Source organism: Hermetia illucens, chromosome 6, assembly GCF_905115235.1.
Source record: "Hermetia illucens chromosome 6, iHerIll2.2.curated.20191125, whole genome shotgun sequence".
NCBI lineage: Eukaryota > Metazoa > Arthropoda > Insecta > Diptera > Stratiomyidae > Hermetia > Hermetia illucens.
Window position 1 is genome coordinate 44470266 of NC_051854.1, and position 16554 is coordinate 44486819.

A 16554-nucleotide genomic window follows, 5' to 3' on the forward strand; every position below is an offset into this window, starting at 1 on the left:
ATCCAATACCGGTCAAGGCTTCCTTGATAGCGTTGGTACTGATGTTGTTAAAAGCACCTTCAATATCCAAGAAGGCAGCAAGGGTATACTGTTTGTACTGCAGCGACCGCTCAACCGTGCCTCATGCATTAGGTGTTACAGCATCCTTTTCTTTACGGGGACGAAAAGTGGGTGAGAAAATATTTATCAGTAGTGATATGGTACAGTGGGAGGGACAGGATAGTTCCTTTTATTTCTTATTGAAGCATTTCGGAATTACATGATTGGTATCAAATCATCCCAGGAGATCCTGCCACACGGTAATCTGATTTGAGAGCAATAGTCCTTAACATGTGGAAGAAAAATGTGACTGACAGGTGTTCGTGCAGACTACTGACGAACAATTTGACTAGAAAGAAAATGAAAGGCACCTCTATGAGAAAAAAAAGACCCTTTGATAAAATCAAGATCATGGTGAAAGTCCTCCGTAAAGCTAAGCTGAAATTGTTGAAAATCCCCAAAACTGGGTGCTCTTGATTGTTGACGCGGAAAACCAAATAAAAGAAAAAGGAACACGTCTCCGGGCTAAATTTTCAACCACATTTCCGAAGAAGGTAGGGAAGCTTTGGAAAGGAAAGGGCTGCCCAGCTTTTTAACACTGATAAAAACTCATAGCTCCTTAATACTTAAGTCCACAAACGCATATTTGATCAGTGTGGAAGACTCTAGTCCCACATTCACAACCCCCGCTGCCCTGCCCAGTTATCCCTTCCGTCCATTAAATTCTCTGGCTTCACAGCTAACTCTCCCCAACTATCTTGTGATTTACTCTTCCGCTACTTTTCGTCCGTCTATGTTCCCCCTGCTTCCTCCGAATCCTTCCCGATAGCGGATGTAGAATGCCCCGCATCGCATACCATTCCCTTTCTTACCCCTATCCTTTTCGAGTACCGTTAGTGGATGTGATGCTACGCGTCGCAACTGGAGGACATTGGCACCAATGATCTGATGCCTGATGCGTCCATAGTTGGGGCATTCACATGGGAAATGCTCCGTGGATTCCGCTTCCTCATTACAGGAGGGACACGTATCATCTCCTATTCTGAACATATGCCCAGCTAGTGAATTATGGCCTGTCAGAATGCCCACAATACACCTACAAGTCCTTCTGCTTTTCCACAGGATAAATTTTGCGGTACCTATGTTCGGTTCTGGCAGGAAAAGTTTGGTGTGTCGAGCAGCATTTAGGCTCTACCACCTGTCACTGTGTGAAGCTCGTTCCCAGTTTTTGAAGACAAGCTTAGCCAATGCTACTGATACTCCAATTGCTGATTTCGGTCCCGGCATAGGAGAGATTGACTCCTCTTTCGCTAGCGCATCCGAGATTTCCATTTCCTCTACGCCACACTGACCAGGTACCCAGAGTAGTTCCACCGTATAGAATCTAGAGATTGAGTTCAAACGGTTTCTGCATTCCTGAACGATTTTCGAGGTGATCAAAGGACTACCCAACGCCCTCAATGCAGTTTGGCTATTACTGCAGATTGCGATGCGCCTGCCCTTCAACCGCTCGTCAATCACCCAGTTTGCCGCCCTTAGGATCGCAAAAACTTCGGCTTGAAAAACCGTTGCATATTGTCCCAAAGGAAAAGCCCACTTCCACAGAAGTGGCGAAAGCACACTTCCTTGGGGCAGCCCTTCGTTGCTTCTGCAGTCAGATAGCGATCGACACCCACCTCAGCGCACAGCAATCTTTGCGTTAGCACAGCATGGATCACTTAATTAAAGCATCATCAACCCCATGCTCTCTGGCGGCATCACAAAGTTTTTGAAAAGGCGCAAAGTGAAACGCCCCTTCAATATCCACGAACACCCCCATCGCCTACTCACCATTCAAAGTTGCATCCTCTATCTTTGTAACCAAAGAATGAAGAGCAGACTCATAGGACTTCCCACGCTGGTAAGCATGTTGGTTTTCACTAAGTGGGTGCGACGAATATTAGCGAGTTAGCGAGGGGATGGGGCGGGCTTCCGCTTAAAAGCGAATGTAAGAGGCTTGTGGTGCGTGAACACCGTGAACGGCCTGCTTTCTAGGAAATATCGGAAGTATTTGATTGCCATGTACGCGACTAATAGCTCACGATCGTAGTTGCTGTAGTTCCGTTGAGCTGTATTCAAATGTTTGGAAAAGGATCTCAACGGCTGCCAGATTCACCTTTTGGTGAAGGGCAGCGCCTACAGCTATTCCTAAGGCAGCGACGAATACGGCTAGGAATGCATCCAGTTGAGAAAACACCAGGAGAATAGCGTCCGCCGGCTGTCGTTTGGCTAGCTCAAATGCCTGGACGGCCTCTCTTTTGGCTAGATAAGTAGGCGTTGAGGATCGTTTGGTGTTGAGCGGCTTTGGGAAAGAAGTGACGGTAGAACTTAAACATGCCCCAAAATCTTCGCAGATCCTTGACTATGTTTGGTTGCGGGAAGTTTGTAATGGCCTGAACCTTGTCTGGATCCGGATGGATTCCCACAAGGGGCCTCATATGGCCTATAACCTTCACCTTCTGTTGATGGAATTTGAATTTTTCAACATTAAGTACAAGACCGACCTCAAGGAGACGTTGAAAAATGCACTCGAGATGCACTCAACGGAAGAGGCGACCAAAACATCATCCAAGTTCGCGAAACAAAAGTTGAGGTTTTCCGGGGTTCCCACTCTGTCCTCCTAGATATTGTATAGACCAAAAGTCATCCGTATTAACTCGAAGAAACCGAAGGATGTGCATATTGCCGTTTTCGAAATATCTTCAGGAGGTAGACCTAAGCGAGGCTGCGGGGTCTATAAAAGACCTGTCCAACATATATATCAGCAATCCGTAGTAGCCTAGAAAATCTGCTCCTAATATGGGACTCCTGATGTCCACTATAAGGAAATGCCATGAAAACGTTTGTCGAAGTCCCAGATTTACGTCCATATGCCTGTAACCGTAAATGTGTATGGTTAAGGAGTTTGCCGCCGCTAGTTTGAGTAGTTGCGGGATCAACTTGTGATTCCTCGTTATCGGGAGGCCCGAGACGTCTGCACCTGTGTCGATTAGGTGATGGCGCTTGCGTAAAAGGTCGTTGATGGTTAGGTGGCCTGGAGCTGCGTTCTGGGTAGCCGCTGCCGGTACTCCCAACGAGTTTAGTTTGTTGGTACTATAAGCACACACTTCTTTGCCTTGTCGGCGAAGATGCGGTGGTACCAGCAAACTGTAGAATTCGTTGAGGTCCCTGACGTGCGATAACTCGATAGCCCATTTCGGTTGGAGAACCATAAGCAGGTTCGGTACCTACCGCTCGAACGCAGAGCTTGGTAATTTAGTTCGTGGCATCCCGCGAAACATCACTGACCAATGGATGCACATACACCTCGTAATTTTTGACAGCTGTATTCGATAACACTTCCGAAAACCCGAAACTCGCACAGGGCAAGAAGGCATGAGTGCTCCCCGAGAGTCACTGCAAATACAGCTACTCTACTCTATTACTCTACCACGCCTCCAACTGCTTCATCTCACCCAGCAGTTGACTTGGAGAACCGCCAAAGATGACAATCGTCTGCAAGTGATTCAGGTTTGTTGACTCACTTACCGACAGTCGCTTGGTGATAGCGTCTGTAGTGATCCCCGCAAGCGCGAACTGCATCTCCAACTGGCGTAACCAGGCCTCCGGTTTACGTCACCGAAACAGTGGCACCTGGCCGCCACTGCGGCCTTGGGGGACGCAGAGGTGCCGGAAGCACCTGTAGCGTTGTTGTCGTCATTATATGACATTGGGCTAACTGGCCTCGGGGGGTGCGTTCTTGTCGTCATTATATGAGATTGGGCGAACTTAATCTGAATTTCCGAAAAATGTAGCGCGCTTTGAACCGTGTAAGAGGAGCCCAGCGAAAAATCCTTCGAGAACGTGTCTGGTATGCACACCGGAGCGAAAGATCCAACGGCGCAATTTATGAAAATCAGCACTACCGAAGCAAAATTCACCTTCGAAGCGGAACCACTCGAGCCCCAATGTCAACACCAAAAGGAGAAACCACGAGAACCAGTGAAGCGTCAGAGGTCACAGCCTGCTCAAATTGGTATTTAAAAAAAAACCTTCATGCCGACGCTTGAGGTCTAATGTACCACAGAAGTGGCGATAGCACAACTCCTTCGGGGCTGTCTATGCTTTGGTAGTTAGGTAGCGATTGACAGCCACTTCAACACAGAGCAATCACTGAGTTCGCGTATTCGTCCCTTCAATGCCCACGAACCACAAAGTTCTTTGGATTAGAAAAGTCAGCTTTCCCAGGCTTCCGAATGAAGACTACCTCCTGTTAAGAGCTAGGTACATAGCTCAAAGCAAAAAATATTTCTTAGCAATCGCTCTAAGTTCTCCATACCTTCTTTTAGCATTCCTGGATAGATGCCATTGATTCTCGGTGCTTTGAAATGTGCTTTCATATTCCCCCAGTTTACTTTGCAACATTTGCGTATTGAAGGGTTGCAATAACCATCAACTCTCCCCCTTCCACTTTTTTCACCAGTTCTCCAGGATGGTGTACTTCCAAGAGAGTCTGTACTGATTTCAGTCTGGAGCTTGTGAAAGAACCATCGGATTTTCTGAAAGAGTCCAACTTGGACGATTCATCTCTTTTAGTGACTATACACAGTTTTAAAGTCCCTCTTTTAACTTTCAGTTCCTGGCAGTACGCTCCTCGTTCTTATATTTACGTTGAGTTCCGAAAGTTTAGCTCTTTTTCGTTCTTATTGCTTTTACAACCACGGTTCAGAAGTCGCCTGGTTCCCAGTTACGCCAAGCAACCGTTTTACCGCTTTAGCCTCGGGAAATAAATATTTTAAGCTTTCGTGTTGGAACCTGTTAAGAATTCGAGACCACTTGATTTTACACATGCTACCAGATCCCATAGTTCTTGGGCCGATGGAGGACACAAATCATAGGGTAAATAAATGGAGGCAACTATGATGTTTTTCCGCTCCTTCCTCTCCTTCGCCATTAATCTGGTATGGTACGATGACTACAGCTAGGTCCTGGGGACATGTCTTGACATCAGGACACAATCTCTTGTTCATATGGATCTTTGATCGTAAAAGATCCTAGCTCCCTTTACTGATCCAATGCCACCGATTCTATTAAATCGAACCCATGGCTCTTAGACCAGAAAAATGTAGGGGCAATCTTGTAGCTTTGTCAGCAAATAGGAGGAGGCTTTGGCATGCTGCAGGTTAATTTGACCAATCTTTATGATGTTTGACATAAATTAAGTCCCCATCTCCATTAAGGTCCCATCTCATCCCGCAGAGCATTCGTCAGTTTTCCACTTAACACTTTCACTAGTTTGCCTTGTCCGGTTTGCATAGATCCGATCACGCGAACAGGCTTCAAGTCAGTTTCTTCCACGTCTCTCGCGTCCCTTTCTTCCCCCTGTTTCGTAAATGGTGTAGCAGAAGTTACTAGCAGAGAGGATTTACTCTTAAGTCCCTTCACCAGTGGCGTATGCACTATTCTCCACGCGCAACTCCTTTGTGGGAAAGCGCACCAAAGATGTTATGCTGGCTTTCGCTTAGTACATTCAGACGCTTTTGGTCCAATTCGAAAACCAAGTTGAAACCCTCCACGTTTGTAGATTTATCCTTCCTGGCATTCATGAACAAAGCCGGGATTACCTGCTGGAGCCACTCTAAGGCAGTCTTATCAATACATTCCAAATGGAGAAGCCCATCGTGAAAGCCTTTATTGTTAAATTTTGGCTTCATTCCAGGCTCCAATTTTTTTTCCACAGGCTTTCCCGGAGGATGCTAAATTGTCCCTCTGCCATTTTACCATCATCGGACGAAACTCCCATAGCAGCAGTCAGATATGAGGCCGCAGCTGGCGTATACCTCCTATTCCTTCCCGCCTTCGTGTCCGTATTCCTATGGGAGGGATCAGTTTCGTTTAGATCTCTCTCACTGATTTGATCACCTCCTTGCACACCGGCCCTAATCCTGGTGCTGAGCACAACATAGCGTCATCCACCACAGAAATGTTGGTTTTACGCTTCTTGCGCGCCTTACCGCTGGTAGAGGAGTCTGGTGCTTCCAGTGTGGGTCTTATCGGGGTTACCAGTTTTTCTTCCACTGAAGATCCCGCTGAGAGTGAAGTTATTCAACGCAAACTATAACTTTATTAATAATAGTAGTATTTGCACCAAACTTTTCATTAAGCTTGCTCCTATCGAAACCTGGTTTCTGAGAACGGATCCTTGAAGTAATTGTCAACAAGCAGATTGACAGACACAAGAGAAAGGCAGAGAGACGGAGAGACGGACAGACAGACAGTGAACCGAATCGAGTTTCTGAGAACGGATCCTTGAAGTAATTGTCATCAAGCAGATAGACAGACAGAGAGACAGGCAGACAGACGGACAGACAGACAGTGAACCAATTATAATAAGGTATTGTTTTCAACAAAACCTTAAAAAGGAGGACACTACTCTTCTGCCTGTAAACAATCCTCATACCCTCCTCGAAATTAAAGTAGAAAAAAATCCACTTGCAGGGGTCAGAGCTTCTAAAAGGGAGGTAACCGCCACGAGTTTTCATTGAAATGTCCGGGCATGGGGTTGGAAATTTTACCAACTATTGTACTTTCAACATCAGAAACTTACTATTTTTTATGTCTATAGATGGTGGCAAATATCTCCTGAAAGGTGGATAGCTTGTCCACCATGCGTACAGGCCATCATTACAGTATCTTCCCGAGAAATCTACACTCCTCCTCTACTATTTAGCGCCGTATGATTCAACGTCACTTGCTCAGCGACTTCTCTGGGAATGTAGATTCCATTTCATGTCATGGCCAGCCATGCACTCGACACCCTCTCCTCAAGTGTGACCCATCTACTGCCAATTCTGCCTTCTAATCAATACATCTACCGGGAGAGGACTCTTTACGCCGACGTAGGTCATCACTAGACATTTTCATAGAACAGGATATACCGATGACACCGTAAAGACCGGTGTTTACAAAGGCTTGGAGCTTTTGAAGTGGTGGTCACTTTCTAAATTCGGCTCCCATATAATACCCCGGAGTGAACATTAGATGTTTGATAGTATTAAGGTATCTGCATTTCCAAATTTTAGACAAAACAGCAACGGCAGATCTAGCGCTGTTAATGCGTAGGGTGACATCGAGCTCCGTGCCACCATCTTCAAAGATAACACTGCTACCACCCCAACTGCACTTGTAAAAATCCACCCTCGGAAAGTTGCAAGTAAGATGTTAAATGCGCAGTTATCGTTCAGCCCCAGACGTTCATGACCCTTACGATGTGTGATGTTTCAAAATTTATTCAAGTAATAAAATGGGTCCTCCATTAATATTTCATTTCGTCAGAGAAATTCTACCTTAAGCCCGCTTACTTCAAAAGAAAGTCCTTCTCTCCACTTTTGATGCAATTTCTTCCAAAATGACATGACTTTCCTGAGAACTATCCAAACAGATAAAATATCTGATGATGCTATACAATCTCTTTTTGTCACAAAACACCAACAACAGCTTCCAGAAATTCCAATTAAACATATCTCATTGGAATGGGATGGATATTTGGGAAGAGTTGGCAGGAATGGAACCATTTTGTTTCGTCAAATATTTCAAATTTGCTCGTCCTACCTTCTACTGTTGACATGAGCCTGTCTATCTTTTAGGTAAATTGGCTTCTGTCAGTATACAGATTTGGGCAAAAAAGGACACCATCTTTCTCGTTAGTATCTCCTCTTGTCGCGTTCCTTCATATTCAATTTAATCAATAGCGACAATGAGAGCGCTTGGAGAATGGTAGTAACTCGGAACTTTCCACAGGAATAAAAGAAACAATTTTCCACATAATTTTAAGCTCTACCTAATCTATCTATTTATTGAATTGATATATTCTGTAGTATCTGCAAGTATCTAATGAAGTCCACGTGACTCTCACACTAGATGTTCACATAGCAGAAAATTACCTGGCATCCCGGATGGCAAGGATCCACGATGAACACTCTGATTCCGATGAAGCTCGTAATTCATATTGTCTGAGATTGTCCTTTCGAAATGAAATAGAGAAACAATGCTGGAAATAGACAACAAAAAGATACATAAAAGTGGGTATCTACTAGTACATGTTTATATAGACAAGATAAATATGGAGTTCCTGTAGCTATTTCGAGGACAATAAAAAAATATTGTCCCTTCGCTATTGTTCTATACCGAACTGCCAGGAAGGTCCATTTTTTATACCCAGCATGTTTTCCTTTTCTTGCAGTGAAGCATCCTTTAGCATCTACATTATCGTCCTTTCGAATTCATAATCCTCATCCCCATCTTTTAAAATTTTAGTTGTAAAGCCCTCTCAGCTAAATTTTAAAGATTGTTCAATTATCTTTCTTTTGGCCCGGTTGTATACATGCCCACGTTGTGTGCTAATAAATGCATTTTGAATAGCGGAATGCCTCAAAAATGAGAAACGTTGGTATATTTGAATACCACACGAAAAAAGGTAAATGTTATTCTTTGCGACTGAGGGATTAGCTGGTTCACTGCATGATAATGTTTTCTAAAATTAAGAAGTTTTAAAGAACAATACTTTTACATTCCAACAAATTACAAATAAATTTTTGGGGTTTCTGTCGTATGACCGAGAAAAAAGGATGGCATTTTTATGGAGGTGTAAGTGAGACTGACGGAAAGCAGAAATTTCCGGTAAACTTGGGAAGAAGCTGAAATCATCGAAATCGCAGCGTAGATAGATTTTCCTGTTCTATTTTTTAGTGTAGTGATGGCGTTTAGAAGAAGTATTGGAGGCCATTTGGGCGTCACTTTCGAAAAAAGCATGGAAAATCTACGAAACCTCAACCGTGTCGTAGGCAGCCTGATTCGATTATGCTTCAAGTTAACGTTGAAAAATTCTGCAAGCTCACACGGGACCTCATTGCGGTGGCCGCTGGAAACTGTCTTTGGACTGGGCACGAGTGTGTAGGCCCGGGTTGGAAGTAGGCTCATCCAACTGACGAGGAGGAGGTAAACACCTCTTGGTCATGTGTTAGCGGATCTGGTAGATGGATGAGCCAAAGCAATAGCCCGGAGACCGTCCGCCCTGCACTGCAGAAGGTGCTAACAGGACCGCCGAGCCGAGTTGGAAGAAGATACGTCAAGGGTTGCTTGTCAATGGGAAGCTCGGTCTTTGGTATGCGAACTGTCAATAATTTGGGCAACTGCAGTTTCAAATAAGACCTCCAGAGCGAGGCGGCAGATGAACTAGAGTTTTCCAGCTGGAATCCACTGCCGTTAAGCTGGGTGTAGCAAATACCAACCATAGTAGTCCTTAACCGAAACCATAAACGTCGGAGCCCCTCAAAAGCAAGGGTGGACAAGAATATCGCCAACCGGAAATTGGCTAAGAGGCGGAGATCCACTGGAGTCCTGCTCGTGACTCAGAATTAGATGATCATACATATTCTGAGGGAGATTGCGAAGAATAAGAAGTCCGGTACTGTCGGCGAGCAGGATGAAAAAGACCTCGGGAAATACCAAGCGATTGTTGAAGAATTGTAACGGGGCATCGGAAGTGCGAACCTGGGCGTCATTATGGATTCGCCAACACCAACAACATCCAATGGCTGCGGAAAACAGCTAACGGCCTGGCATAGACAGAATGAGAAAAGTCAGAACTTTCTCTTGATTGGACCGCCGGCGCAGCGTATTGATATATTACAAAGTAATGTGGGTGGGGATAAGGTTAGCTCGGCGCTGCTGAAGTCACTCTGGCCGCAGCGTCTTGCGGAGAGCTGGCGCGCTCTCTTGGTCTGCGTGGGCTCGGGATCGCTGGAAGCGTTGTTCGCCACGGTCGATTAAATACGCGAGGTGTACGCGCGTCTCGTGGTCGCAGAAGTTTCCCGTGACACAACTCGGCAAATGAACAACCTCAAGTCACTCGTGACGACATTGGCTGATGCGTTCACCAAGCAGGTGGACGTAAGTCTCGGACGGCGTCAAACATTTTCATGGCGTTTCATTCTGGCAGGAATTATCATCGGCTGACTTCTTGCGTCACTATGGGCTGCTGGTGGACTTGCACAACAGAACATTAATAGGCTCCGCAACCTCGTATCGTACGCATTTCTACCTGCCAAAATGACACTCCATAATTTTCTAGGACTTTGCCGACCTCTGCCTTACGAAGCTTGAATTTTGTTTCGTCTACATTGATGATGTTTTGGTCGCTTCCTCTTCAGAATCTGAACACTTGGAACGGCTCGAGTGCATTTTTCAACGTCTCCACGAGGCCGGACATGTACTCAACCTTAAAAAATGCAGATTCCTCCAGAGGCAGGTGAATTTTCTCGGCCACTTAGTAACCCCTGACGGTATCCAACCTGACCCCGACAAGGTTCAGGCGATTAAGAGTTTTCCACTACCAACCGCGGTGATGGATCTGCGAAGGTTCTCGGGGATGTTAAATTTTTATTGACGTTCCTTGCTCAGGGCGTCCATCACCAAGCGATCCCGAACCCGTACTTGTCTAGGCCCAAAACCAAAGACCACCGTGAAGTTGAATGGTCTGCTGAGGCCGTCCATGCGTTTGAGACGATCAAACAACAGCTTGTTAGTGCAAACTGCTGAAATTTCCTGAGCCAAATGCACTTCCAGCTCTGTTCTTCGATGCCTCTGATACAACGGTAGGCGCCGCTCTTCGGCAACAGGTGAATCAAATCTGGGAACTATTGAGCTTCTTTTTGGAGCAGCTCCATGCAATTACAGCGCCTACGATCAGGAACTACCTTCCGCGTACCTTGCAATTAAATACTTTCGTTTCTCCCTTGAGGGCAGGCCGTTCATTGTGTTCACGGACCACAAACCCTTTACGTTCGGGCTTAGACAATAACACGACAAATCGTCCCCTCGCCAACTTAGGCAATTGAGTTATATCAGGCGGTTTACTTCTGATATCCAACGCGTGTCTGGAAAAAATAACGTAGTTGCTGACCCTTTGTCTCGAATCTCGAAGGTTACTGTCTCCGCCCCGGTCGATTATACGCAATCACATAGGCCCAAAGAGGCGACGCAGAGCTTCAGAGCCTGAGGGCAAATTTCAAATACAAATTCAAGGAGTTTCCTATTTTCGGCCCAAATTTTAATTTACTCTACGAAACCTCAGATAAGGGACCCACACTATTCAGGCCGATTTTCGCAAGGAAGTATTCAACGCGATTCATGATCTTGCGCACCCAGGCACCAGGTGGACGAACCGGTTAGTCACTGATAAATATTTCTGGACACCCATGAACTAGGACGTAATCTCTTGGGCCAGACAGTCCTTTCGCGAGGCTAGGAAAGCTTCTTGGTTTCAAACGAGATAGGATTACTGCATACCATCCACAGTCCAATGGTATGCTGGAACGTTGGCACCGAAAGTTTAAGGCCATTTTGCTGGCTCGCGACGGGTGCACACAAACGCAGTCCTTGCCTTTCGTCCCCCTCGGCCTCCGCACAGCCCAGCGAGAGATGTTTGTGGCCAGCACTCAGTGCTGGACATTAGAGCAGGATTACGCAACTCGGGAATTCTTCGTCTGCCCAAGGACGCAGTCTCGAAGATGCGGGCGACTCCACCGTCCCGACATGCGATATCGGCGGTCAACACCCCCAGGCATCTTGGAACGTATGACCAGATCCTTCTGAGGGTGGATACCCTCGCATGCCCTTCCAACCACCATACAAAGACCTCTGCAAACAGGTCAGCAGCAACAGCCAGCCGAGGAGCTAAGAACTGCGAAATCCGTCAATACGTGGGCAGAAGTCCCTTGCGTGTGTATGGCAGTACCGTAACGCCAAATAAGCGCCGAAGGTGTGGACTTGGGTTGAAGCCAGGTTATCGAAGATAGTCATAGAGAATCTGCGAGACAACAAAGGCGAACACGAGGAATTCATCCACCGTTCGAATCCTCTCAGGTGATCCGTGGGTTCCACATTATAGCATACGAGCACCAATGCTCCAAGGATTTTCTCGGTTCGCGCGCCACTTAAATCAGGGACGCCTGCCTCGGCGCAAAGGTCAAAGTCATCCCGAATGACAAGATCCTTAGAAAATTGGTCGCTTGTATCTGGTCGTCAAAGATTGGCATGGATAAGGATACGCTTGTTCAATTCCTGCAACTCCGAAACACCTGGATTAACAAAGATGACTGGGTAGTTATCAGTCAATCTTTTCTGCTCCATATAAACGGAGATTGCCTAGAGGTACTTGAAAAGGCCGACCACAAACTGCGCTTCAGAATTAGGAACGCAAAGGTGGAAGCGAAGTGAAGTGAAACCGGACAATGACCTGGATCCAATCGACGCCACCAACGATCTCTCAGACGTAATTCTCGGCCAGCAAGGAGGACTGTGAGTCAGAGCCCTGCGTTGAGGGTATGCAGACACACCAGCTTTGCGAGACTGCCAAATCGGTAAATACCGTGGATAACATCGGCTGGGCTATAAACAGCTTCCCCGCATATTTATCTTCGGGCCCAGATGGCATAATAGTCATAGTCATACTACAGAAGCAACAAAAAAGAGCTGTTCCACAACTTGTCGAGATTTACCGGAGCTGTATGTTTTTGAGATACATACCACAGTTTTGAAGGTGTTTTCATATCGAAAGCGGGCAGGCACAGCCATGAGTTTGCGAAGAACTTTCGACCAATCAGCCTCACCTCCTTCGCACTGAAGACCGTTAAGTGTGTCCTGGATATCCGCTTGTGAAAAGAACGTCTTTCACTAATTCCAGTACGCCTACCTCAAAGGGAAATCTGCATAAACCGCTCTCCTGGTCGATTGGGCGGTCATTGCAGTACATTCTAGTACTCTAGTTGTCTTCCTGAATATAGAGGGAGCATTAACCAGTGTTCGTATCAACCCCAAAGGAAGCCTTGACAAGTATTTGATTACCGAGTTATTTTACACATTGAATAACATCATGGCTAAGAACCAAGATAATCAAGCCGATTCTTGACCAGAGTTGTGGGCAAAGACACGCCACAAGGTGCACCACCTTGGTTTATAGATGACCATACGGTTATTAGGCAGGAGCGTGGTGAAGCTGGCAGTGTATTCCGACTACTTCGTGATATTAGTGCTAGGGATGTTTCCTCCATTGTGAATGACATCGTGGAAGTAGCGCTGCGAAAAGTGTGCCCTTGGCTGGCAAGATGCGGACTCGGCATAAAGCCAACCATAACGAAACTGATGCTAGTCACCACCAAGACAAGGGTAGCCGAATTCCACCTACCGCCGCTAATTAACAAAAATTGTTACTTTCCTCCAAACTTAAAGTTTCTGGGTGTAATACTTGATCCGAAGCTAAGCTGGCCTGTATAGCCTGTCTGCAAGGTGATCTTTGTGGTCTCAAGCATTATTCAAGGATGTTTTTGACAAGGAACTTGAAGAGTGTTAAGGAGGGCTGAATTCAGGTAAAGTCAAAGGAAGAACGTAGGATAAAACCAGACATTTTGAAAGCTCTAATGATGATGTCAACGAAGTGGGAATTGAAACGAATTTTGACGTCGAATATTACACCCAGGTCTTGGAAGGAGGTCAGTAGTGAAAGGGGCTGTCCACCAAGAAAATAGGAAAAGGACGTTGGGGAGAATTTAAGCGAATAGCACATACCGTGGCATTTGCTGACATTCAACGTCAGCTTGTTGACCGAACGCTAACGGAATAGATTATCAAGGTTGGGCTGCAAGAGAGTACAGTTCAGTGGATAGGAAACACAGGTCACCTGCGTAAAGCAAACACGGCCAGGTGAGGATGGAGGCGAGGTCATTGATAGAAAACAGGAAGAGTAGGGCGCCAAGAATAGAACCTTGGGGAACACTACAGGAAGGGGGAGAGGAACGAGATGAGTGACCATCAAAGTGGATGCGGAATCAGGACTCTCAGTATCCACAAAAAAATTCATTTCGGCCTGGTGTAGGTTTGAACTTAGAACGGATTTCACTTCAATATAATTCGCACTCGCGTCGTGTTTCCATCTGTTACTACTTTCTTTCACGCTGCTCCCAGGGCAAAGGTGAGGCAGCATCTGATGAGTTGCCTGGCCGAACCGTCAGACAACATTTTTCATGAAAGGAAACTCTGCAGGAACGGTATGAGAGATAGAATGAATGAAAAGATATGACTGAGGCAGGGAAGTTGAGTAGAGAAAGCTTAGACGGAGAATATTATGGTGAACGGTATCAAAGGCTTTGGAGAAACCAGTATAAATAGCATGTCCCTCCAGCCATGAGTTGGTAAAGTTGGTAAAGACCAAAAGTTTTGAAGCCGCGGATCTATGTTTCACGAAACCATGCTGCTCTTTGACAATGAGGTGACCGAAGTGCGCGATCAACCAGTCGTTGACGTATTCATCCAAGATTTTGGAGCAAGAGGTGAGGAGAGAGATGGGCGGAAGTTCACAGCAAAGGAAGGGTCTCTGCTCTTGCGGATAGGAATAGTAAGGGCCTCTCCCCAGAGATGGGAAAAGCAGCATTCTTCTAAACTTTTATTGTAGATTATACATAGGGGGAGGGAGATGGATTTTTTACAGTTAAGATGGAAAAGGTTACAAAACCCATCGCGGCCAGGTCCGACATTGGGGTCAAGATTACCAAGATTGATTAGGATTAGATCAAAAGGGTTTCAAATTACCGCAGGCAAAAGGGGTCCCGACGCATAATTATTACCTTTTATGCGCTGTTTTATTCACTGAATTCACAGTGGAGCGCATAACTTTAAAGTGAGCAAGGTCGGCGTGATTCTTAGAAGCCCGGAACTTCCTCGGCAGTGCATGTTTCAGGCAAATATTATTAAGGACCTCCGTTGTGAACCAAGTTGGCTACGAACGCATGCAAGTAGTGGAAAAACGGACATAACAGGAGAGGAGATCGGAGAGGGTATAGTAAAAGATCCTTAGGACTTGATCACATGTTGAGTTGCTGAATATATGAACCCAATTGAAAGACGCTAAAGCTGAGTTCAGACCGTCAAATTTGGCTTTGCTGAAGTTTAACTTAGCAGATTTACGCACAGTTTTGGAGTTTGAATTAGGCACGCTCCGCTTCGAATTCAAGCGTGGGGGGTGGTAAGCGTCAGTTTCGACATACGGAGATGTGCGAGGAAATAAAGAGAGGTGGCGTTCGGGAAGGTTGGAAAGGAATAGATCGACAGAGTTTTTTTGACAGACAACATGAAGCTGAGAAGCGCAGCACATTACGTTCCGGTTCTTCTTTTTGCGAAGAAGATTGAGTTCGACCTATGGGGGATCGGATAGGAAGGAGTTCGTTGAAATAATAACTCCCTTCCTCCTCTTCTCTCCCGTAGGTGACACGAATTTCCTGGCTTGCCGGAATGTGAGCAACGGTTCCAGTCTATTTCTCTGATGACGTGTCCTACACTCTATGCATAAACGCCTTCATCTACTAAAATTCATCTATGTCAACATCGAAAAGGATAATATGCAACTTTCAAACTTCCTTTCCAGTTATGCAAATTCCATGTACAGAGTAAATATGGAAAGGTCAAGGCAGACACAGAGGCAAGTTTCTTCCATATGACCGAGTTACATCGCGTGACCTTTTGCTTAGTTTCAATGTTAATATCTGAACATACCATGACATCCAGAAACTTTTCTCAAAACTAATCCTTCTGACTGAAATTAATTCAGGGACGACGCAGTTGGTGAGTTGGTGCCCAACAATTTCTGGCTACAAAGTCAAATGTTACAGTCGATGCAAGCGCCACCAAGGCAACTAGGACTTCAATTTCCATCAAAAAGCTGAAATTGATGTGCATTCGCTTTGCTTGTTAGATACTTTGCATGCAGCTTCCACCCTCTCATCAATATTCAAACTCAGCTGAACCCATTTATAAATAGCACGTTTGGAAAAAAATGGGATGAGTCCTGTATGAGGAAGTTCAATGCAGTAACGCCCTTCTAAAAGGGTGGACTCGCTAATTCACCTGTTTCGAATGCTTTTGATGTTCGTGATACTTAGCTGGTCCAGGGAAGCAATTGTTGATTCATCCTTATCTAAATATGAGCATTTATATAGATCGCTTTGAAGAAAGATTTTAGTAGAATTTCGTCGATAGCTTTACGTAAAACTCCGTATGTATCCCCATAAAATCGACCCCCTCCTGGCAAGGGGTTGTTTGTCTATAAAATGGACATTCTCATAAAGTCAACAATAAACGAAACACCGTAACAAGTTTTATAGGTACATCTTACCTTCCAATAAATTACACCCTAAACGATGTCCTGCTCATTTCCCTACCCATTCATGTTTTGTCCGGGCCTGGGAAATCATTTTCTATTATTCAGCCCCATCAAAGGCCAACATATTGCCATTCTAATTGTTATTCAAGGAAAACACCCGATAAAATACCTACCCTCGGTTTGTATTGGACACGGGAAGGATACAATCCAACAGGTTGATAAACATTCGTTCAGACTTTCCGGTGCACTTGCGTATTTTTATCGAATTTTATTGGCTCCTTCCA

General features: G+C 45.5%; 1 protein-coding gene across 1 annotated transcript in view; it reads right to left on the reverse strand.

The window, feature by feature from the left end:
* LOC119660384 (ras-specific guanine nucleotide-releasing factor 2-like) overlaps positions 1–16554 on the reverse strand; it is a 323473-nt gene that overhangs the window by 189759 nt on the left and 117160 nt on the right. Inside the window, exon 6 of the mRNA XM_038068909.1 lies at positions 8001–8107. Coding sequence (XP_037924837.1) covers positions 8001–8107 — 107 coding nt within the window. The remainder of the gene's footprint in view (positions 1–8000; positions 8108–16554) is intronic.